At 42.0% G+C, this 24,554-nt stretch overlaps 1 protein-coding gene across 3 annotated transcripts in view; it reads left to right on the top strand.

Moving 5' to 3' along the window:
• Nucleotides 1-24,554, top strand: part of PRKAR1B (protein kinase cAMP-dependent type I regulatory subunit beta) — a 162,107-nt gene that overhangs the window by 110,755 nt on the left and 26,798 nt on the right. For all 3 annotated transcript variants that reach the window (XM_075899535.2, XM_075899534.2, XM_014580848.4), the window contains 2 exons: nt 10,171-10,231; nt 15,400-15,521. In XM_075899535.2, coding sequence (XP_075755650.1) covers nt 10,171-10,231; nt 15,400-15,521 — 183 coding nt within the window. The remainder of the gene's footprint in view (nt 1-10,170; nt 10,232-15,399; nt 15,522-24,554) is intronic.

The following is a 24,554-nucleotide window of genomic DNA, read 5'->3' as shown; positions in this document are numbered from 1 at the left end:
TAAAACTGGTTAGGTTGTTTGCTCCCAGTACTCCTGTTGTCAAGGTGTTCCAGGACCTCACCTCTCAGATGGCTAGGAGCCTTTTTCTAATTTCCAGACTCAGTTTATTCCCAACTAGGGTATGGCTACACAGCAGGGCTAAAGTTGAATTAAGCTATGCAACTTTTGCTCCATCAATTGCGTAGCTTACGGTAAGTCGAAATAGTTTAATTTAGCTTTTGATGCTGTCTACACAGCAGGAAGTCGAAGAAAGAACACTCTTCCTTTGACTTCCCTTACTCCTCATGAAATGAGGATTACCATGAGTCAGAGTAAGAAATCCTCCAGCTCAACATTATTTTGAAATACAGGCTCGTAGTGTAGACACACACTATGTTATTTCGGAATATCGCCAGTTATTCCGAAATAACGCTGCTGTGTAGACACAGCCGTAGTTATTTATAGCCATGGGCAACACTCTTGGGACACAACTAATGATCAGTCTAGGTTGGTCTATCCCTACTGTCATGTCTGACTTCATTTTTGTTGTTTTGACCTTTTTTTTCTAACAATCCTTGATACAGCTTTGGTTCTGAGAGCGCTCAAAAAAATTAAGTCAAATCAAATGCACATTTTTTACAATATACATTGCATGGTGGCCAAATCATAAACCATGTCCAAAGTCTGAATCCATTTAACATCTGTGCAATATAGCAGTAGACTCTTATGGCGTATTTTGTTTTCATGGCTGGTGTGCATTGTTTCAGTGACTTTTTTTTTTGTGCTCCAGTAAGAATGTACATTCTAAGCATAATTCAATATCTGGTTTACACAAGGATTAAAACTGAGATGTAATGGCATCTCTTGCCAGTTGCATTCCAGCATCTCTTGCCAGTTGCATACCTGCCAGCATTACCCTTTTATTTGAAACTTGAGCCCTGTTCTACCATTCGGTAGCCATTTGTATGGCTTGTCATTCAAGGTGGGGCTTTTTTAGGAAATACCCAATCAACTCCAGCTGTACTTCTAAAAATAAATAAAGAGAAGGACCTGGGGAAGGAAAGCACAGAGGCAAGCAGAGGGGAAGAAAGAGAAAGATGGGAATGGAAAGAGAAAAAGTAGAGGAGGAAGGGACATTTTGAGTACCAGTTTGGGGGCACCAGATACCTTGGATACCTTAATGTATGCAGAAAAATGAGCAATTGTGCCCCAATGGGACTTGTTTACGATCTCTATGGCATTTCCTTTTCACAAGCTGTGTACAGGTTGAACCTCACTTGTTCAGCATCCTTAGGACCTGTGCAGAGAATTTGCTGAACCATGGGAGGTCAATATTATCTAGCTGCATTGCCAACACTTCCACAGTTTACAGGGCTTTTTAAAGACATTTAGGGGTAAATTAGAGGTAAATAACTGCACAGAATGCTGAGAGCCAGGACTGGTGGCTGTAAACAAACTTTAGGGGACTGCAGGACACTTAAGTGGATTTCCAGCTAACTAAAATCATGCCAGACCATGGATGTTATCAGACCAGAGTGTGCTGGACTAGAGTGGTTCATCCTGTACTTCTTAAACTAAGTTTGGAGCCTACTAAGTCTTAAAGTCCTCTAAGCTGAAGGGGTGCATCTAGACTGGCAAGATTTTGCACAAAAGTGACCTCTTTTGCGCAAAATCTTGCCAGCTGTCTACACTGGCCACTTGAATTTGCACAAGAGCACTGACGTTCTAATATAAGAATTCAGTGCTTCTTGCGCAAATACTTTGACACTCCTGCTCAGGGATAAGCCCTCTTGCGCAAGAATACTTGCGCAAGAGGGCCAGTGTAGACAGGCACCTTAATTTTTGCGCAAGAAAGCTCGATGGCTAAAATGGCCATCGGAGCTTTCTTGCGCAAAAGTGCGTCTATACTGGGCACGGATGCTTTTGCGCAAAAGCATCCTTGCCAATCTAGATGCTCTTTTGTGGAAATACTTTTAATGGAAAAACTTTTCCGTTAAATGTATTTCCGCAAAATCATGCCAGTCTAGACGCAGCCAAGGGCTTTGAATTGAAAGTGAAACACTGCCCTCTGCATATTAAAGACTCCTCCTTGTAAATGGGACCCAGTAATCTTTTAAGTATGAGCTTGTGAATGACGATTCTGCTTCAGAGAAAGAGGGAGGATACTGAGGATTGTGATAAAGATGCAGAAGAAGGTAGAGGGGAGAAAGAATTAGGTATTAATCCAGAGATGGCAAAGATCAGCATCATGAGATCAGCTTATCAAGCTCTCAACCAGCATAGTATTGTTTCCTAAATTACATTTGCTAGTGTTTTTATCTATCCCAGTTTTAACAGTCCCCAACAATGAGACTTTTCCTACCTCCTTTGGGGAACTTTTCCATGAGCTAATACATCCCATAGTCAGAAAGATTTTCCTGATATTCATCTTAAATTACTCCTTTCTTAACTTACTCCCATTTCTCCTAATTATGCCTCCTCATATCCTATTTCATAGTTCCTGTCCCTCCTTGAAGTTTACATCCTTTAGATATCTGTGGATCATTTTCATTTCTTCTTCTTAAAACCCTCTGATTTGTTGATCCGCTAAACAACACATATTTACACAGTTAATATTTCCTTATAAGCCATTCCTAAATATTTCAGTAATTCTTCCTTGAATGTCTTACAATCTGTCTGGTAAGGCATGTCTTTTTGGTAAGGCATGTCTCAGACAGATCACAACATTGTAGGTGTAGTTACATTAAAACCATGTATGTTAAGACTATTATCTCTCTGGCCACTGGTAGGATGTCTTTGCATATGTAGATCAAAATGATATTTGACTTTTTTGCTGCAGTATCACATTGTAAACTCATATCTGACTGTCCATAAATTTCTTTCAGCATTACTACTTTCCAGGTTTCTCTATCCTGTTGAATATTTGTGCCTTGGATTACTTTCCCTAGATATCTAAACTATTTTCCAAACTGAATCTCATTTTGTTTTTTCTAACCCTGTTTCACATCTCGCTAGGCCTCTTGGTGGTATTTCTCCATTCTGCCAAGTTTTCACAATGTTTCCCAATCTGCAGATTTCATTAATGCATTATTGGCTAGATAAGTCTCCTAGATCATTAACGAGGAACTTATATAAGAGCAGCCTAACACAGATCCCTGCTACACTCCACTTAACACTTTCTGATTCTCTAGTAGACAGGAAACAAATGGAAAGGTTACGATAGTGTAAAGGATTATGATAATGTTCACATTCTGTCTGATTTACATTAACTCTGTGAGTAATGCTTATGAGGAGACAATCCAGTGCTTTCTTAAAATCCAGATATATTACAACATTTTCCTTCATCCACTGGTTTTGTAATTCTACCAGCATTCCCATTCAAACTGGGGCCAGTACCTAGGGCAGGCTGCTATACTAAATGGACAAGTTATAAAAAGCAGATGAGATGGCACCAAACAAATGGAAGAATGTGAGGAGAAGGCTGAAGGAGGGGATTAAGGGAGGCAGAGAAGTAGGAAATCAAAAATTCTCTCTGCCTGTTTCCATGTGGTATAAAAGTCAGTAGTACTGATCTGAATACCAGAACAAATAACCATGTGTTTGTTTTGTAATAATACTGTAGTAATGTTTTTTCTAAAGCACCCCTCTTCTCCATCCTGGAGGCAGTCAAAACCCAGAAAGACATCCTAAAGTAACAACAAAACATTCTGAGTTGCCTGAGCAAGTGCATTGGAAGTGGTGAGAGGAAGCTGAGAATCTTTTCTTCTGTAATTGGACAGAAGCTGATGGCCAGCTAGCACTGCCTGAAGAACTCAAGACTTCTATACGAGGGCATTACTTTGCCCTGCTTTCCTGATGGACAGTGCAGGGTGTGGGGGAGGCATACTGGCTCTTGTACATCATAGCAACAGGAGCAGCCCTAGCTGTTTTGCCAGCCAGGGTGGAAAAGGTTTTTGGCTCCAGCCTACTCTTACCCTTGAATGGCAGACAAAAAACAACAACAAAAACAGAGCCAGCCCAATCAGCAGAGCAAGAATGGCCAGCCAATCACAGCAGAGGAACAACAACAGAAAGCTGAGGGAGCCTTTTTTGGGTCGGGCGCCACACACAAGAAGCAAAAAAAAAAAAAAAAAAAAAAAGCCCTGCTGACGCTGAAAAGGTGACATTCCCCTCACACACCAGAGGCTATGTCTGCACTGCAGTTCTTTTTCAGAAAAAGGTACGCAATTTACAAACTACAATTTGCATACCTTTTTCCGATTCTTTTTTCGGAAGAGGTTTTTCTGACATTTGGCCTGTCTACACAGGGCCAAATGTGGGAAAAACCTCCTCTTTCAGAAGAGCCCTTAATCCTCATACAATGAGGAATACAGGGCTTCCAAAAGAATGCACCCGCTTTTTTGGAAACTGGATGCGGCAGAGTTTTTCTGGGATACCTCCAGTATCCCAGAAAAAACTCTATAGTGTAGACATAGCCTGAGTTTTAGAGAGACCAGGCTAGTAGATTTTGTGTGCTCCAGTGCCATGGAGGGATGGCCAGGAGCTGCTAAGGCCTGAGAGTTGGCTATGGTCTTAGGTTCTGGGCCTCTATCCTAGAAGATGGTGCCCAGGTGACTGCATTTGTTTGATCACCACAAGAACCAACCCTGCTCTCAACTAAGCATGATCTTTCCAGTACCCCAGCAGTGTTATGCTTTCCCAAGCATCATGAAATGGCATCCAACTTCAGCATTAATGTCTCACTAAGATGAATAGAAGTAATTCCCTCCTCTCAGAGGGTATGTCTACAGTACCCTCCTAATTCGAAATAGGAGGGTAATGTAGTCATACCGCAATTGCAAATGAAGCCCGGGATTTGAATTTCCCGGGCTTCATTTGCATAAAGCCGGCCGGCGCCATTTTTAAATGCCGGCAGTTCGAACCCCGTGCCGCATGTAGCCGCGCGGCACGGGGTTCGAACTGCCGGCATTTAAAAATGGCGCCGGCCGCTTTATGCAAATGAAGCCCGGGAAATTCAAATCCCGGGCTTCATTTGCAATTGCGGTATGACTACATTACCCTCCTATTTCGAATTAGGAGGGTAGTGTAGACATACCCAGAGCTATTGTTCCAGGCTGGTTGTAGTCTCATACTTTTAAAGTCTTCTTCCCAAACACGTGAACTAAACCCACTTTGCACTGAAAAAAATGGTAACAATATTTAATAGGTGTGAAACAGAGATGCATTTCTATGGTAATATGGACCTCTTAAGCTTAGTGTAGACAGAGTTCAGGCTTTTTAATACATGGCAGCCATCCTCGATCCTTTTCCATTTTCATCAGTTTTGTTTCTTCGCTCTAGGGGTATGTCTACACTGCCTCCCTAGTTCGAACTAGGGTGGCTAATGTAGGCATTCGAACTTGCAAATGAAGCCCAGGATTTAAATATCCCGGGCTTTATTTGTATGTTCCCAGGCACCGCCATTTTTAAATGCCCCGTAGTTCGAACTCCCTGCCTGTGGCTACACGTGGGACGGACTAAGAAGTTCGAATTAAAGCTCCTAATTTGAACTACCGTTACTCTTCCTGCAATGAATGAGTAATGGTAGTTCGAATTAGGAGCTTTAATTTGAACTACCTAGTCCGTGCCGCGTGTAGCCGTGGGCGGGGAGTTCGAACTATGGGGCATTTAAAAATGGCGGCTCCCGGGAACATGCAAATAAAGGCCAGGATCTTTAAATCCCGGGCTTCATTTGCAAGTTCGAATGCCTACATTAGCCACCCTAGTGCGAACTAGGGTGGCAGTGTAGACATACCCTAGGTCCTTATGCTGAGGTGTAGTTTAGAGAAATCAATGAGGCTTTTGTTGCTAGAATTCATTGTCCCTTTTATTTTGAAGAACTGTCTCCTTGGTATAGTGAGAGTCAGGAAAACTGGACTCCACTTCTAATTCTGCCACTGACTTTGTATGAATTTGAGGAAGTCAGTTCTCCTCTCTCTTCTCTCTGTTGTATCTAGTTAGACCATAGGCTCTTTAGCATATATGGACTACCTCTAACATTTCTGTACATCAGGTAGTACAAATGGAATCTCAGTCTTGGTTCATGTCTGTAGATGCTATAATAATAATAGTGATGATGATAATCATAACAAACAATCATTTAGTCCTTCACACTTACAATATTCTAACCAAAATAGTTTTGTTGGGAGTTCTATAGCACTGCTTTGGCATTGTTACAATCTTACAGAATCAAGAGTTCACATACACATTTCTTAAAGAAATTGATGAGCTCTTTGCTTTCTGTGCCAGCCAGGATGTCTCGAGTTTTTACCTTTCTGTTTCTTCACTAGTTCTCTAAATAGTCCAGGCTGTGGCCAGCCAGCCTTTCATGGTTTCTTGATTACTGCTTCTTAAAATTCATCTGTGGCTGCAGTAAGTTTAAAAGCATTTTCCACATCTGTCTCTACATGCCCTGGCCCATCGATCTAAACCACCAATCTGGTTTTCCACAGCTGTCAATTTTGCTTGTCTGGTTTCCACTCTGGATTGTAGGGAGGAGAGCAGTGACTGCACAAGGTCCAGTTTTCCGTTCATTGTCTTACAGTGAGCTGTCAGGATTTGGCGGGGTTTCAGAAACTCCTCCATTTGGAGTTTTTTTTTTCATCTTGGCATTTTCAATGTTCCAGGGGCCTCTGAGGTAATGAATATGGTTAGTTAGATGGAAAGGTCGGGTGAAGGTTACCAGTGCTAACTCAACATGTGATGAGAGATCCTGGGGGCTATGCAGTTGTGAAAGGTGGGAGAGGATGTTGGCTCCTGCTTCCACTGTGATGCAAAGGCACCTGGTAGGACATGGCAGCTGCTGTGGGCCTTGTGGTTCTATTCCAGTACAGGAGAGGAGCAAAAATGACAATGACAATGACTGCTGCCCTGATGCAGAGTGAACCCAGAGGGGCTGTGTCTACACTGGGCCACTTATTCTGGAAAAGCGGCTGAAAGCTGTCTACACTAGCCACTTGCTTTTCCAGAAAAGCAATGACGATCTACTGTAAAATTGTCAGTGCTTTTCCGGAAAAACTATGCTGCTCCCGTTCGGGCAAAAGTCCTTTTCCAGAAAAACTATTCTGGAAAAGGGTCAGTGTAGACAGCACAGTAGTCTTTTCCGCAAAAAAGCCCCGATCGCAAAAATGACGATCGGGGCTTTTTTCCGGAAAAGCGCGTCTACATTGGCCACAGACGCTTTTCCGGAAAAAGTGCTTTTCTGGAAAAGCATCCTGCCAATGTAGATGCGCTTTTTCCGGAAATACTTATAACGGAAAACTGTTCCGTTTTAAGCATTTCTGGAAAAGGGTGCCAGTGTAGACACAGCCAGGGAGTGTAACTAGCAGTTACTACCAATGCTGATGCTTCTACCCCAGTGTACAGCTGGTGTAGGAGTAGGCAGAGGATGGCAGCAACTGCTGGTGCTGTTATTTTGGGGCCATATCCAAACCCTGGTGAAATTATTAGAAAGACTTCCCTTGACTTCCTTGAGTGTGGGATCAGACTCCAGAGTGGGTGTAGGAGGAGAGAAGTTTCGTACTAATTTGCACCACTGAATAGATTTATCTGGCTCTGTTCTTTCCAGAGCATCATCCCCGTTTTATATTTTCACTCTTACAGGATGCTTTGACAGCAAAGATTATTGTACTGCCCTCTTCCTTCCCTCTTCCCAGCATCCATCAATGTTCTTCTCTGATGGGAGGACAACTGTTTTTTTCTACAGCAACCACTAATATTTTTTTGTAGCTTATCCAAGCCCAGTGGGAGTAAATGTGACCTGTGTTTCCCCATTTCTCAAAAGATTAGCATGTCACCCTTGCACTGGGCTCTGTCCTCATGGGGCTGGCTAGCAGGTGCACCTTTTACCAAGATGTTTCACATAACTAGAAAATGGGCCTTGGTTCTTATATAGCTCTGCATAGTGAATAATTGTAAACCAAGCAAATGTTGAATGATGGCAAGAACAAACTTTCTCTGTGGTTTACTCTTTGGTACCAGGGATGGGACACTTGTTCTTTCAGATCATTTATGACTATACTGTGAGGGGAAGAGGGAGGAGGGAAAGGGGGACGAGTACTTTTGAGTGAGTAAAACTGTTGGGAAAAAGTTCTGTCGGGCAGGATATGTTTCTTATGTAAAGAGTAATCTGAGTGCAGTTCATCTTGCATTTAGAAAGTCTAGGCTCATAACTGTAGCACCTTAGAGACTGACAAAAAATATATATACAGATTGGATCTCCCTGGTCCAGCCCCCTTGGGACCTCACTGGTCCCGAATGAGGGGATTTGCTGGACCAGGGGAGGTCCTTCCCTGCATGGCCCATTTAGAACCCCACTGCCCCCCACCCCGGCTAGGGCTCCAGCCCAGGCCCACTGCTGCCTGCCTGGACATAGGTCCCCGGGCTGGAGCCCCCTGGCTGCCACCGGGGCCAGAGCTCTGTGGCTAGCACTGCTGGCACCAGAGCTCCATGGATGGAGCTGGGGCTGGCCACCCCACTACTGCCTGATCACTGGGGCCAGAGCTCCCTGCTGCACCACCTGCTCCTTGCCCCTCCCGACATGGGCTTCCCCCTGCCACATGGCCAGACTTCCCTATACATGGGCTCTGTGATCCAGGAACATTCGTGGTCCTGTCAGTACAATGTGTAGAATCATGAGCTTTCGTGGACAAAACCCACTTCCTTAAATAAGCAGGTGAAGAGAAAAGGGAGGATCCTCACAATTATTAACAGAAAAAGAAGGGGGAGGGGAGAGGGAGAGCTCATGATACTACATCTATATTATCTAAGATGCTATAGGACTTCTCATTTTTTAAGTTACAAACTACAGGCAGTCCCCGGGTTACGTACAAGGTAGGTTTGTTCTTAAGTTGAATTTGTACGTAAGTCGGAACTGGCGTCCAGATTCAGCCGCTGCTGAAACTGACCAGTGGCTGACTACAGGAAGCCCGAGGCAGTTTCTCTGCCCTGGGCTTCCTGGAATCAGCCGCTGATCAGTTTCAACAGCGGCTGAATCAGGACGCCTGGGACAGAGCAGCTGGGGCGCTGCCGGGTTGGTCCAGTAGCGCCGAGGAGGGGCGCGGCGGGGACCAACCCGGCAGCACCCCAGCTGCTCTACCACAGGCATCCTGATTCAGCCGCTGCTGAAACTGACCAGCAGCGGCTGAATCAGGACGCCTGGGGAGAGCACCCCAGCTGCTCTACCACAGGCGTCCGCGAAAAAAGGGGGGGGCACCCTCCTCCAGCAGACCAGGGAGACTCGGGCGGCAGGACCGCCCAGACGCGCCGCGGTCCCACCGCCCGCATCCTCCGCGGCTTTGCCCCCCCCCCAGCAGACCAGGGAGACGCGGAGACGCTTTTCTCGCCACGGAGGATGCAGGCGGCGGGACCGCGGCACGTCTGGGCGGTCCCGCTGCCCGCGGCCTCCAGGGTGAGAAAATCCCCGTTCGTAAGTATGGATCCGACATAAGTCGGATCTGCGTAACTCGGGGACTGCCTGTAACATGGTTACCCCTCTGAGACTTTTAGGCTCATAACTGTATCTCATTCTGATGTTCTGAAAACTCTTTATGATGGCTACATATAAATAACTTTAACCAGATAAAACACTATCATTATAACTTTTTTCAATAATAATAATAGTAATTTTTAAATTTGTATTACATATGCACCCAGCGGGCCTACTTTGGTTGGACATTATTATACAGGTACCAGGTGCTGTAAAGATATATATTAAAATAATAAACCCTTGGTGAGCCTAGCTGAATCCGAGAGTGTCTGAGCAGGCAAATCATACTGAATCTGTAATGGATTTCCTCCCATTTTTTAATTGTATGCTCCATACTTGTGGGTCTCATGCATAATAATATCTAAAAATTAATGGAAAAATGCAGCTGCTTAAAATTAATTACTGAAAAGGGACCAAATTCATCCTTGGTGTCCAGTAACTCCACAGAATTCAGTGGAGTTATATGAGGGATGAATTTGATCCTTCCTGACATTACTTATCAAGGATACAGCTTACTCAGACATTTTATGAAGAAAATCTTGCCGTAGGCTATTTATACTGGCTATATTTAAGTTTCAGAAGGGGAAAAAATCAGAGCAGCTGGAGGAGCAAATCACAAAAATACTTTGTGTAATGTTCTGCCTTTTTTTCTCTCTTAATAATAGGGCAGCACACTGAGAAAGCGAAAGATGTATGAAGAGTTCCTGAGCAAGGTCTCCATTTTAGGTCAGTTGCCCTTTGGACTTCAGTGATCATTTCTCTGTTACGCATGTTGTCGGAATACATTTTGGCCTTTGATGAGATGATGAAAGTGGCAAGTGGTTGATCGGAAGACCCCACAGTAGCATCACCAGCCAAAGAAAAGCATATAAAAACACGTATGGCTCCTCTCACTAGGACTCATTTTTCTCACTCTTACTATGTAGCAAAAATAAGTTATCTGGGCAAAGTCTTTTCTTGCAGATTTGAGTAAGCACTTTTCTGAAAGATGAAGTTTCAGTGGTTTTTTAGTAGTATGAATGTGTTATAAAGAGCTGTTAAATCCTTCCATTTAATGGGTGAGAAACTTTTTTTCCCTACAGGAATGATATTGAAGCCTCTTACATGCATTTACATGGGCTAAACAAACTGACACCACAGATCTAAGTGGGCTTAGATTGTTTTTGTCCTGTGTCTTTTATAACCCCAGTCTCACATTCTTAAAACATCTGTTTAGCTTCTTGTCCTTGGATTTTGTTTCCCTTTGATTAATGTGATAGCCACAAAATGTGGATGTGTTCTTGATGGTCGTCAGTAGGAAAAACAACAAACTCCTAATGCCTGACCAATCAATCACTATTAGGAGAACAATTTTAAATAAGGAGGACAGTATTAGATGATACAGTGAAATGCTGATTCTATGGGAAATGCATCAAATTCCCTCTTGAAGTCTATTTTTGGCTATTTTTTTAATAGATGAATATACTATATAATTGAATAAAAAAATTCATAGTTGCTATTTAAACTATTTAAGTTTACTTATTTATGACATTCCACTACCAGTTTAGCTGATATGAGGCTGAGAAAAATGCACTTAGTAAAAATGTACTTGAACTTCTCAGAAGAGCCGGTGTGAGAAATTTGCAATTACACATGTATTCTTAGATTAATGTCAGGTAAATCATTCATTTATGTTCTCATCTTTTCCAGCAGGATGCAACAGAATCTCCTCCATTACATTTAAGTCTTCATAAATTAGGAATGCAAATTATGCCAAATTATATGAAGTGTTTAAAGAAAAAAAATCTTTGCACCTGCACTAATGAAGTACAATTACAGCAATGAGACATTTAAAAGTAATTCCAGAGATTGAAGTTATTCAGAAATGAACTCCCTTAAGCATGCAAGTTGATACTGTAATCTTATACTCTGTCCTCACTATGGCAAAACTCCCATACTCTTCAGCTCAACCACTTTAAAATGTACCATTATTTGCTGTACAAGTTTTTCCTTAGTAAGGACTGAATGAATACTTCAAACTTGGACTTTGTTTTCGATGCAAAAAATTATTAGACAACATATGTAGTGTTGTGGATGCACTGAGAATTTAGCTGACATATCTAAAAATATTTTGTATTTAAATAGTAGATGACAGCTGGCAAACTGAATAGTCATTTTAGAAATCTCAGCAATACAGTGCTGATAAATCAACCCAATTTTCCACCTTAACTTAATCTGAAAACAGTAATTTCTTGATATAAACACTAGATGTTTTGAATATAACTTTTCCAGGTTTGAATACTTTCTCTAACTAGTAAACTATGATATTTTAGCAGTAATGTTTTAAAAACTGCATTCTGACATGTTTAGATTATGATGCACAGGTTCAATGTATTTTTCAAGACATGAAAAATTAATATTTTAAAAACTTTCCTCTGAGGCTGTTTAAATGTGAAATCAAGATTTGATATGCAAAATGTGGAGATTGCAGATCTGTGTATAATCTACTTTATCTGGATGTATGAGTCTATCTCTGGATCTAAAAGAACTTTAAATGGTTACTTCATGTAAATTCCTTTATGAAGTTTTTATTTGCAAATACCATTAACTAATCTATTTGAAATGGTACAGTCCCTTTAGACAAGAGAGAGACTTCGTGACTAGAGCTACAATTAGCTTTGAATTTTTCATAAAGCCAACTGAAGAAAAAAGTTTAAAGGGACCCTTTCTTTTCATTGTTAATTTCTGACTCCTTTTTTAAATCAGAAAGCCAGCTCTTCCAGTCTTTACCAAAGGATTTTATGCTTATTTTTAATTAAGGAACACTTTTTGAATATTGTATTTACAAACTAAAAGTTTGCAAACTAAGTCATAAATTACATAGGAAGGTAAGTTAGTATGTAAACATGGAACAAAATGAAACCATTATTTTTAAGTACATATAAGAAAAAAATTATCCAGAAAATGCACAGTTACATGTACTAAGTACCTCTGAATGTATGGCCACATAGGTTTGTTAGACTCAATGCATACTTCTAATTTCTGCCACAGCTTTATTTTAAAATGCCTAATTTCAGCAAGAAAACTATTCTTTTCATGATGGTTCTAAACAGCTTTTTGAATAATGAGATGAGGAAGCAGGGTAGAATTTAATAAAGAATAGGCAAAATTAAGACCTGTGACTCTTGATTTCAAGCAGCTGTGATGCCTGACTTCAAGTAATTCAGTAATTCATAATAAAATTTCTGTTTACCCATCATTAGTATAGATTAATGGAGTCCTGTTGCATGCATTTAAATGTTTACTAGCAAATTCTGCTTTGAAGCTGTGAAACATTTTTAGGCCATTCCTGCATTCCTTGTGCCAAGATTGTCACTGAAATTAGGTTTCAACCTTAAACATAACCATGCTAAATGAACCTGGTTCTGAGGCCATTCCTAGCAATGGAGGTTCCATTGTCTTTGTGGGACACCGCTCAGATGCTCAGAGACAGTTGCTCATCTCTCTCATTGTCTCCTTTGTAGCCCAAAGGATACACCTATGCTGGAAGTGAGAGCAAGTCTGAGTTCAGGTCTGCACACTCAGGCTCACGGGGCTTGTACCACAGTGCTTAAAACAGCCGTGCGGACATCTGGGCACAGGCTGGATTTTGGGCTCTGAAGCCTGGGAAAGAGAGGAAGGGGCTTCTGAGCCCAAGTTCCTGTCTAAGCCAGCAAGCTGTTTTTAGCACCTTCCCACGAGCCCGCACGCCTGAGGCTGTAGAGCCAGGCTCTGAGGCTCACGACTGTGGGGCTGCCATTTGCAGAAACAGGCTGTATATAGCCAACTGAGAATCCCCTCAGGAGGGAAGATGTCTCAGCCTGCATAGTCAATAGGGATGTAATAGTGTAGTCGATTAACCGATAAGCAAAAGCATATAGATTAATGCTATAGACTACACACATTTCCTTCTTCCCCCTCCCTGCCAGTATATTTCTCAGTCCTGGCTCACGACAAGTCCAGGATCTACCCCTGCTGCAGCTCTGCATTTCAAGTGCATTAAGAGCTTGGCAGTCAGGCAGCCCAGCTTAGTTCATGGTTATGCTGGGTGTGGGAGCTCAGACTCCCCCCAGACAGGGACTGCTGCCTCTTTCTCAGAAGCAGCAGTACAGGCCGACAGGCAGCCAGTCTGCTACAGGAGCTGTTTTTAAAACTGGCTCCCTTTGCGTACCAGCTCCCGCCTGGCACCCTGTGCTGCTGTCTTTGATACGGTGGCGGCTGGCTCCGCCCCTGGGGCTTATAGAATAGTCAGCTAACTGATAACATTTCACGAGGTTACTCGACTATTCAATTAACCGATATTTAACATCCCTAGTCGTCAGTAGAGCTTGCTTCTGCATTATATCTATCTATCTATCTATCTATCTATCTATCTATCTATCTATCTATCTATCTATCTATCTATCTATCTATCTATCTATCTATCTATCTATCTATCTATCTATCTATCTATCTATCTATCTATCTATCTATCTATCTATCTATCTATGGTGGTATATCTATTTTGTAGAACTGGAAGGGACCTTGAGAGGTCATTGAGTCCAGTCCCCTGCCCTCACGGCAGGACCAAGTACCATCTCTGACAGATTTGCATTAACTTCCAGATTAACTTCCATTCTGGTGCTGTGAGGATCATCAGAGGTAGTGAGAAAGTAGAATTATGCTCTGCCCTTTCTCAGATGAGCTCATACACAGCTTGGGTATGTCTAAACTACATGGCTCCGTCGACGGAGCCATGTAGATTTGTTTGTTCGGCAAAGGGAAATGAAGCCGCAATTTAAATAATCGCGGCTTCATTTAAATTTAAATGGCTGCCCCGCTCTGCCGATCAGCTGTTTGTCGGCAGATCGGGGCAGTCTGGACGCTCCCCTGCTGACATGAAAGCCCTTTATCGATCTCCCCGATACACCTCATCCTACAAGGCATAACGGGGAGGTCGATAAAGGGCTTTCAGGTTGGCTCGGGAGCATCCAGACTAGCGCGCTGAGCCGACAAACAGCTGATCAGCTGTTTGTCGGCTCAGTGCGGCAGCCGTTTAAATTTAAATGAAGCTGCGATTATTTAAATTGCGGCTTCATTTCCCTTTGCCGATCAGCCTAATCTACATGGCTTCATCGATGGAGCCGTGTAGTTTAGACACACCCCTTGTGTCCTAGGATCACTCCTACTCTGCTCAAATACATTTCAGGTCGGGGGGAGTGCAGACCAGGCCATGGAACTGAGGGCTCGTCTAAACTGCATCCCTCTTTCGAAAGAGGGATGTAAATGAGGCCGATCGAAAGTGCAAATGAAGCATAGTTTTAAATATCCTGTGCTTCATTTGTATATTCGCATTCGATTGCTGTTTCAAAAAGAGTATTTCGAAAGTGAAACCGCAGTCTAGATGCGGTTCTTTGGAAAAAAAATCCTTTTTCAAAAGTTCCCATACTTCTGAGTATGGTTCTTTAAAAAAAAAAAAGATTTTTTTCAAAAGAACTGTGTCTAGACTGCGGTTTCACTTTCAAAATACTCTTTTTCGAAACAGCAATAGGACGCGAATATGCAAATGAAGTGCAGGATATTTAAATCCACGCTTCATTTGCACATTCAGCCTCATTTACATCCCTCTTTTGAAAGAGTGATAAAGTCTACATGAGCCCATCCTGTCGCTACCTAACTTTTAAAATTATTCACTTCATCTTGGATGTCATAAATTATACTGATAGTAAATATTTGCATGGATCCTGAAAAGCGATTCAGGGAGAAGGCACCAATGAAATAAAAGTGAACTGACCACAATTTCATTATCTTCTAACCAGAAGGATCAGGTTAGCTGTGAATCTATTATCAAAATTAGATACTTTTACAGTAAAGCTGTATCATCTTTAACATTTTAGAATCATTGGACAAGTGGGAACGCCTTACAGTAGCAGATGCGCTAGAACCTGTTCAGTTTGAAGATGGAGAAAAAATTGTTGTTCAGGGAGAGCCCGGGGATGACTTTTTCATCATCACAGAAGTAAGTGTGTCTGTCTGACAGAATTTCCCCTTGTGTGATTAAGTTCAAGCTATTGTTATGAAAATTGTTGGCTACATTCAATCTCAGTTCATCCATTATAAATCTGGACTAATTCCACTGAAGTTAGTAGAATTATTCCAGAATCAACTGAGCTCAGAATCTGTAGCATTGGCTTCTAGATGCAAGTGTGGCTGAGGCAGAGCTGCTATATAATCATCTAAGAATACTGATATATAATGTTATGAATACTGTATGTGGCACAGTCAGTAGAGATTCTATATAGCTATGCTGGATTATTACATTTCCAGTATTTCCTATTTTACAATGGGAAGTGTGGCAAAATATGCAAGAAGGCAACACAATGGATTTAGATAATTGTGATGGGGTGTTAATCTTTTACAGGCTAATGTGTGATGAAGAGGCTAATTCTCCTGATAGGCCACACCTGAGGGAAGGATTAAGTTGACATTCTGGTTTTGGGGATGGATTCCAGATAAAGTTGCATCTATGCCTCAAGGAGAGAAACTCTCCTGTCAACTTCCCTTACTCTTCTTTTCTGGGGTAGAGTAAAGTGAATGACTGCAGAGCGATCACATTCATTTTGGCAGGTCTTAACTAGACCCACTAAATTGACTGCCAGTGGATTGATCTCAGAGTGTTGATCCGGGCAATAGTGTAGACATAAACTGAGCAGGAGCAGGCAGGACTGAGTCACCAAGAGGAAGCCCAGCAATTGCTGGTGTGTGAGAAACATGAACAGGAGACAGATGGGGGCAAGATCGGGTGAATTGTTTTTAACATCTGTTTTCTTTGAAAAGTTTTGGTTTCTAATAAATGGTACTTTTGCTTTAAGAGGGTGCTTCGGAGGGCATGTCTACAAGTGGGGAGTTATTTCGAAATCACGCCTCTTATTTTGAAATAACAAGGGGTGAAATAACTACACTGCACTGTTATTTCAAGATAACTAGCATTATTTACAAAATAACAATGCAAACATCTACACAGCCATTCCTTTATTTGGAAATAATTTCAAAATAATGGACGGCTTATTCCAAAATCTGTAAACTTCATTCTACGAGGAATCACACCTATCCTGAAATAAATAAGATGTGTGTCAATGCTCCACTGCTGCTATTTCAAAATAGCCCCTCACCAGGGCCATGCTAAGTTATTCCTCCCAAGGCCTCCTGGGCTCTAAATTGAGATAGCCCATCTACATTAGGGAAGCCTGCCTCAGACTAATTTTGAGGCTTCCCTGCAGTGTAGATGTGCTATTTCAAAATAAGGTATTTCGTAATAACTATTCCAGAATAGCTTATTTTGAAATAAGCGTGCAGTGTAGACATACCCAAGGTAAGCATCTACGCTGCCAAGTCTGTTATTTCAAAATAAGGGGCTTGTTATTTTGAAATAATATCTTCTACTTGTGAAGAGGAATAATTTTATTTTGAAATAATAGCTTATTTCAAAATAACCTGGTAGTGTAGACATAGCCAGAAGGAACAGAATTGCAGGTACTGAACCAAACTTGGGCTTGCTGAGGTAATCACAGTTAACACCTGAGCACTGCCTCTGAAAGTCTGGTCTGAGATGGGATTCCCTCCTCTGTTCCTCCCCACCCAAGAGAGGTGGGAGGTTTGAGGCCTAAGACTGCAGGGGGGGGGCACTCAAAGAAACCAAGAGGGGTCAGAGGTACAGTTAGCCCAGCAACTGTGACAGGTGGTACTGGTAAACTGAATCTGGAGGGCTGAGTTGCTTTCTCACTTGCTCTCACACAGGCAGTCTGACCAGTCAGGCAGCTGAGAGTATTGACATCCTTTGGGAGTTCATCTGACACTTCTCTTTCAGCTCCACCATCTTCCTTCTGCCTCGCAAACAAGCAAATGTTGATGGGCATTTTTCTCCCACTTTCGACAAAATATTTCAATACTCTCTTTCTCTCTCAGCTTGGAGCAAGACAATAATGTAAAAGTGTCTCAGAAATGCAAAAACAGCTTTAGTGTGTAGCCATATTCGCACTGTTTTAGGAGCCCTCACTCCATATATCTGCATTCAAGAGTTTTGGCTGCATCGTTTTTATTGCTATCTCAGGGAGTGTACTTATAAAACGTATATACCGTACTCATTAAAGCCCACTCCAGAATCATTAGGTACTTGCAAAGCAACCCAAGCTCCCTTGGCTCCTTCCTATCTAGGATTTTGGACAGGTGCCTCTGCACAAATGAATATTAAGTGTATAAAATGTCCTCCCCCCTCTTCCTGTTTATGTTGATGTAAAACACTGAAGAAACTTTGGACCTGGCTTCCCCACTTTTGATGCGCTCAAAATTTGATAAACTTAAAAAACAACAAATAGTCTGGTAGCACTTAAAAGACTAACAAAACATGTAGAAGTGGGCTGTGCCCATGAAAGCTCATGATACCATCTACATGTTTTGTTAGTCTTTAAAGTGCTACCAGACTATTTGTTGGTTTTAAAGTTTATCCTGTACAGACTAACTTGGCTACTCCCTGAAGCTTTCAAAATTTTGAGTTCAAGTCATTGTTCCTGCTTATTAGGTAGTTAAATGTTTAAATGGCTGGTGCAAATTAGAGGGCAGATTTTATAAATTCAGCCCATAATATGTATTTTTAGTTAGTGAAACAGCTTGTACGTAAGCAACGCTTAGAAAATATAGCTTCTTTGTCAAACAGTATACATTTCTACAAGTTTTCTAAAAATTTTTGACTCCACAGAGAAGCATAAGGCTACAGTATTAAGTTTTTTTAGCTATCAAATCCAGTGTGGAAAATTGGCAGCTTGCTTAAGCATTACCAAAGGCCTTTATTTTTCTCCTCTTAACTGAACAGCTGCAAAGACTTGAATGGGTAGCAAAGCACTAGCACTGCATACTCATGTACTATCTGTTCTACCCCTCCAGCCATTCATCCATTCACTCCTAGAGTTTCAGCTACATGTTTCTCACTCTGGAAACTGACTGTGTTTTTCTGCATTAAGGAATGAAACCCCTTACCAGTTATTTTATATGCAAGTTACACTTGTGCCTGGTTGTGCTGCTGGGGTTCTGGGTTTGTAGTTTGAGCCTCGTTTCATAGGAGCTTATGGCTCAGATGTAAAACATTTTTTCTAGAGATGTGAGCAGAGCCATCAAGAACAAATTACTTTGCAAACTTTGGGTGAAAGTGGTTTAGCTGGTTTGCAGTCACATAGCTCCAAAAATATTAGGTCCTTTCATAATTTTCTTATTTATGGTCTTACATCCCTAAATTCTCTACAAGCCTTAGGGTGTGTCTAGACTACAGGTTTGTTTTTTTTAAAAAGTGGCCTTTTTTTGAAAAAAACTTCCCCTGCATCTAGACTGCTGCTGTGTTCTTTCGAAAGTAAATTGAAAGTAAATCGAAAGAACGCAGCAGTTTTTTGACCACGGAAAACCTCATTTTATGAGGAAGAATGCCTTTTTTCGAAGTGCTCTTTAGAAAAAAGGCGCTATGTAATGCAAACTGTGCTTTTTTGAAAGAGAGCATCCAGACTGCCTGGGTGCTCTCTTTCAAAAAAAGTGGCTTGCTTTTTCGAAAGTATCTTTCGAAAAAGCCTCTTTTGAAAGAGGCTTGCAGTCTAGACGTAGCCTTACTGAGTTATTTGCCTGCTATAAATATAGGAATAGTTTCACATGGAACAGAAACACAGTCACTTTGGGGATATGACATGGCAGTTGTTTAATAGTGATCAACAACACTGTGTGGCAGAAATTTTAGACTGGGTTTTTATATTATACCAGCGCCAAGTGAAAACGAGTCAACCATGTGATGCAACTATAGAAAAAGTTGATATCAGTCAGGGGAACATTAATTGGAATATCGTATGTAAGATATTGGAGGTGATTGTCCTACTCTACTCATATGGAGTAGTTTGACCAATTCTGGGCACCATATTTCGGAAAGATGTGGACAAGCTGGAGGGCCAAGGGAGACAAATGAAAGGGATAAAATATCTAGAAAACTTGACCTAAGAGGAAAGGTAAAAACAACTGGGTATGTTTAGTTTTGAGAAAAGAAGGCTGGTGGGGGAGACTTGGTAGTCTTCAAATATATTAAGAGCTATTATATTGAGTTTTGTAGCTTCCAACAGGCAAAGGTTCCCTATGAATATCAGGCCTACATAGTTTTAGTTATAAATTGTACAATCCATGCGATATAAGTCACCTGTGTTTTGTTAACCTTCATAGTTGCTTTCCTCGATAACATTACTTTGAGGTGCTAATGTTCCGACCATGGTGGCTCTTCACAAGACCACTCCTGAAACATGGGATACCACATGCCCTGACTTGTCCAAATAAATGTATGCATTCATCAGCACTCAAATCCTAACTTGAATTTGTGATTTGGCAAATTAATATGTTATGCCTCTTGCACTTGACATCAAACTGTTTTCCGGCGCTGTTGTTTTGGCAAGCATCTGTGTTGATTTTTGTGGTTAGTCGTAATTATATGTTTCTTTAGATGTGAGTTTTGCCGCCATGTTTTGATACCAGGAAATAGTAATGTTGTTCTGTAAACTATTGTATAATGTCTGCCACTGGATACAAAAACAACTATTCAATATGAAAGGGAAAATATTGTTAAATTAGTTGGATTTTCATTTGTTGAAATAACCATTTTGCAGCAGCTGGTATCTATAACAAATAAATGAATAAGACTAACAGATCATTTTGTGACAATATAAATAGTATTTGTTACAAAACAATTCAAATGTCTTGTGGTTCAGTGCAGCTGTAGCTTTATATTTCAGGTACTGTGAATATACAAATACCCATACACAGTTATTGAAAATACAGGCGTTAGCCTTTTTTATTTGCCTGATATCTAGGGTAACTTTCCTCTAAGGGTTTCCACATAACTTTAAAAGAGTCATTAAACCTCACAACAACACGACAAATGTGATAACCATTATTCCCATGTGAATGATGAGGAACGTGAGTCACAGAGACGTTAAGGACAGTGCCCATTAATTGAGAGTGCCTCCATTTTTTCCTGAAGTGATGAGCGCCCACTGCTCCCATTGACTTCAACTGGAGATATAGGTTCTCAGCACATCTGCAGATGTCTTAGGCTGGATGCCAAAAAGGACAGTAACACTTGTAAGAACCTGGGCCTAAATGCTTTGGATCAAAGAAAATCAATGGCTAAGGAAGGAACAGAATTCAGGACTCGTTTCTCCCTCTTGATTTAGATGGCCCCACTATGTCGAAGTAGAGCCTTTCAGTTTTCTAATTCATTCCAGCCTTTTCTCTGTGTGGAACTCCCTCCAATACCAAGGCATGTTTGCAAATTTGCTATAAATTACCTCTCTGGCTTCTTCCTATAGTTAAGCTTTCACACTCTTGAATAATCAGAAAAGCAACTACAAAGTAAAGCATGAATAATTTTCTGCTGGCAGGGTGCAGTGGGGGAGTCCATCTTTCTCTTAACCTGTGTTCTCTCCACTTTTTTCAACCCCTAGAGGAGAATGAATTTTGTTATGTGCACCAGTGTGCAGGAATTGTGCGACATGGAGGTGATGTGCAACACACCACCTTCATATTGGTTCGCATAACAAAATTCAGGTGCAGGGAATGGGATCAAGGGATTCTGAGTGTGGAGGGGGATTAGGCCTGGGGCAAAAGGTTGGGGTGCAAGGGCTCCATCTGGAATGCAGGCTCTGGGGTGGGGCTAAGGAAGACAGGTTTGGGGTGCAGTAGAAGGGCTCCAGGTTTGAGAAGGGGGTCAGAGCTGGCTATCAGGGTGATGGAAAGGGCACAGGGATGTGGGTTTTGTGGTGAAGAGCGTGGAGTGCAGGAGGTGGCTCTGGGTTAGGGAGGCTCAGGCTCACCTTGGCAGTTCCTGGACAGCAGTGCTAGGGCAGGCTGTCTGGTACCTCCCTGTCCTGGGGCACCCACCTGGACCCTGGAAGTGGCCAGGAGGTCCCCTGAGGCGGTGGATATGAGCCTCCACAGCACAGTAGAGGCAGCACATACGTTCCCCCATCTGGAAGCCAGACGTGCTGCATTGTCCGCTTTCCCTCCAGCCACGGCACAAAGCTGCCCCAGCCATGGCACCTCAGTGCTGGGGATGGTGAGAGAGGCACCTCCCTTGCTGCCCCTGGCAGTTTCAGGGCTTGGGAAGAGGCATCTCTCCCTGTCGCACCCCAAGCGCCTCTGTGGGATTTAGCGGGAAGACGTGCGGCCCCAGAGCTTAGCAGGTACTGAGCTCTAAACAGGCCCCTTCTGTATTTTTGCCACCTGGACTAATCTCCACTGCCTTGCATTTGTTCACTCATCCTGCTGGTGCCGTAGCGCTCGCTTCACAAAATCCTTTGGCTTGTTTTATTATTCATGTTATCTTGTCAGTGTTCAAGTCCCAGTTCAGGCAAGCCTCCCTGTGATTCAGTACAGTATTCAGCATTCCTAAGCACGTGTTCAAGTCACCTATGACATCAAAATCAAGCCATTTTAAGTCTTTCATTAACAGGGATGGACTTTGCGGGCATCTAAGTGCTTTCCTGAATGATGGTTGTGATCATTAAAGAGGCATATTTAAAAAAAATACATGGTACATTGGCACAATATGTCACACACCAGATAAAGATGAGCATAGGAGTCCCATTCTTTCTTAATTATACCTGTATAACTCTGACTGCACTGGGATTGCACTAATGGGAAAGAGCAGAATTTTGCTCAAGAAATGAGAGGCAGGTATCAGACAGCTGTGCAAAATGCATAGCTGGATTTGGCTTACCATAAGCTGAGCCGCTGGGGCATCTACACTGCAGGAAGCTGATGGGATCACACACTCCTGCTGGCTTCCTTTACTCCTTTCAGAAGAAGGAGTACCAGATGCTGGCGAGGGCTGCCCTCAGCATTTGATTTAGGGGTCTAACTAAATTGAATGCTAGAAGATTGACCTCCGGAGGATCAATCTTCTCTGTAGTGTAGTCTGTAGTTCCACATCTGCACTAATAGGCTACGTCTAGACTGGCATGATTTTCCGCAAATGCTTTTAACGGAAACGTTTTTCCATTAAAAGCATTTGCGGAAAAGAGCGTCTAGATTGGCACAGATGCTTTTGCTCAAAAGCACTTTTTGTGGAAAAGCGTCCGTGCCAATCTAGACGCGGTTTTGCACAAGAAAGCCCCGATCGCCATTTTAGCCATCGGGGCTTTTTTGCACAAAACAGTTTTTACCTGTCTACACTGGCCCTCTTGTGCAAAAGTATTTGCGCAAGAGGGCTTTTTCCCGAGCGGGAGCATCATAGTATTTGCGCAAAAACACTGACAATCTTACATTAGATCATCAGTATTCTTGCGCAAATTCAAGCGGCCAGTGTAGACAACTGGCAAGTTTTTCCACAAAAGCAGCCGCTTTTGCGGAAAAACTTGCCAGTCTAGACGCAGCCATAATGTTTACCCTTGCTTTGAGTAGGGTTGCCAGGTGTCCAGTTTTGAACTGGACAGTCCAGTATTTGAGCTTTCTTTTCGGGAAACAAATTGAGAAAATATAAATGTCCGGTATTTTCTAAATAAAATGTAATGTAGATTGTGATGTAACATCAAGTGTGTCCGGTATTTTTGTTGAAACCATCTGGCAACCCTAGCTTTGAGATCTGTGGAAGAAGAGTGCCACAAAAGCGCTAAGTATCATCAGCCATTCTTTATAGAAGAAATTTGCATTCTGGTATGTCTCAGAGCCTTCAGCCACTGTAGACTCTGTTGTGTTAGTCCCTGCCCCAAAGAGGCACTTAGTCTGTGGCCTGCTGCCCTAGCCTGCTGCACACTGAGTCCCTGTGTGGACCCTGCTGACATTGGTCTAACAACAGCTCCTGAGTGCACTTTGATCTACCCCGCTTTGAAATAGAAGACAAAAATGTGTGAAAGAAGTGTTAATGCACTTCAGCAGACTCCACACAGACCCTTTCGTCGTAGTGCAGGATAGGTTCATTTCCCAGCTGCTTGTGAACTAAATATTTGTATAGAAAGTGCTTACTTGCACAAGTCTACACCAGACCCATGATAAAAACCCTGGTCCATAATACATCGTACCAGTCTCTGTCTCCATTCCCTTATATGCAAAACTAAGGTAATGATACTACCAACAAACAAAACCCACCCATTTAAGAAGTTGTAGCCACATATACTGGAGGCAGAAAAGTCTCATCAACCCCATTTTGCAGATGGGCAAACAAGAACATGTGTCTGTCTCTCTAGTGGTAAATATATCCTCAGGATTCTAGGATAATCAAGATTTTCTTCCACCCTAAATTTTCGTATGCCACCCATACATTTTCATAAATACCCATACAGTGTCTTCCTGCATTACCATGGGCACTTCATTTTTCATTTAAATCTACAATCAGCAGCCGACTTCATCAAGTTTTGTCTCAATTGAAATAGCTAATGGCTAAGAAAATTGTTTTTCAGGTGTACTTTTTTTTTCACTGTCTGTACCATTCTTCCTAATTAAAGATACAAGAAATCAGTAGTGACTTCAACTTGTAATAATGATAAAATAACTACTGGCCCCAAATTTGTTTACTACTAAGTTGAAACGTTTAAAAAAATCAAAACGGCAGGTTCTGTATGTGCAGATACTTTCAGATCTTGTTTTCCACTTCGCTTTTCACACAACAAACTCAGGCTTTCCCAGACTAGACAGATGTGGAATGTATCTGTTGGATTCCAAGGTCATGGAATTATCCCATATGAGATTCCTGGCACAGAGGTGCAAAGCCTTAAGCGCCATGCAACAATTGTTACCATAAAAGAATTATATTTTGGCAAGTGTAACTCATAACAGATGTACGGTTTCTAACAAATGAATCTGCACTTGTATCATCAACTACCCCAAAACTAGGAGTAGGGGAAGGCTTTATTCATTTGACTTCATACAAAGCAAATATTTTTAACTACAATTTTGAAGTAGTAACCTGCTCAGTTAAAACTCCAGTAAACCAATGTCAATCTAAATAAAATGTCATTCACACGGGGCCTGATTCAGCTTC

Source organism: Pelodiscus sinensis, chromosome 15 (assembly GCF_052426305.1).
Source record: "Pelodiscus sinensis isolate ZL-2025 chromosome 15, ASM5242630v1, whole genome shotgun sequence".
Classification (NCBI taxonomy): Eukaryota; Metazoa; Chordata; order Testudines; family Trionychidae; genus Pelodiscus; species Pelodiscus sinensis.
The sequence above is the reverse complement of the archived record's forward strand: the minus strand, read 5'-3'. Positions and strand labels throughout refer to the sequence as shown.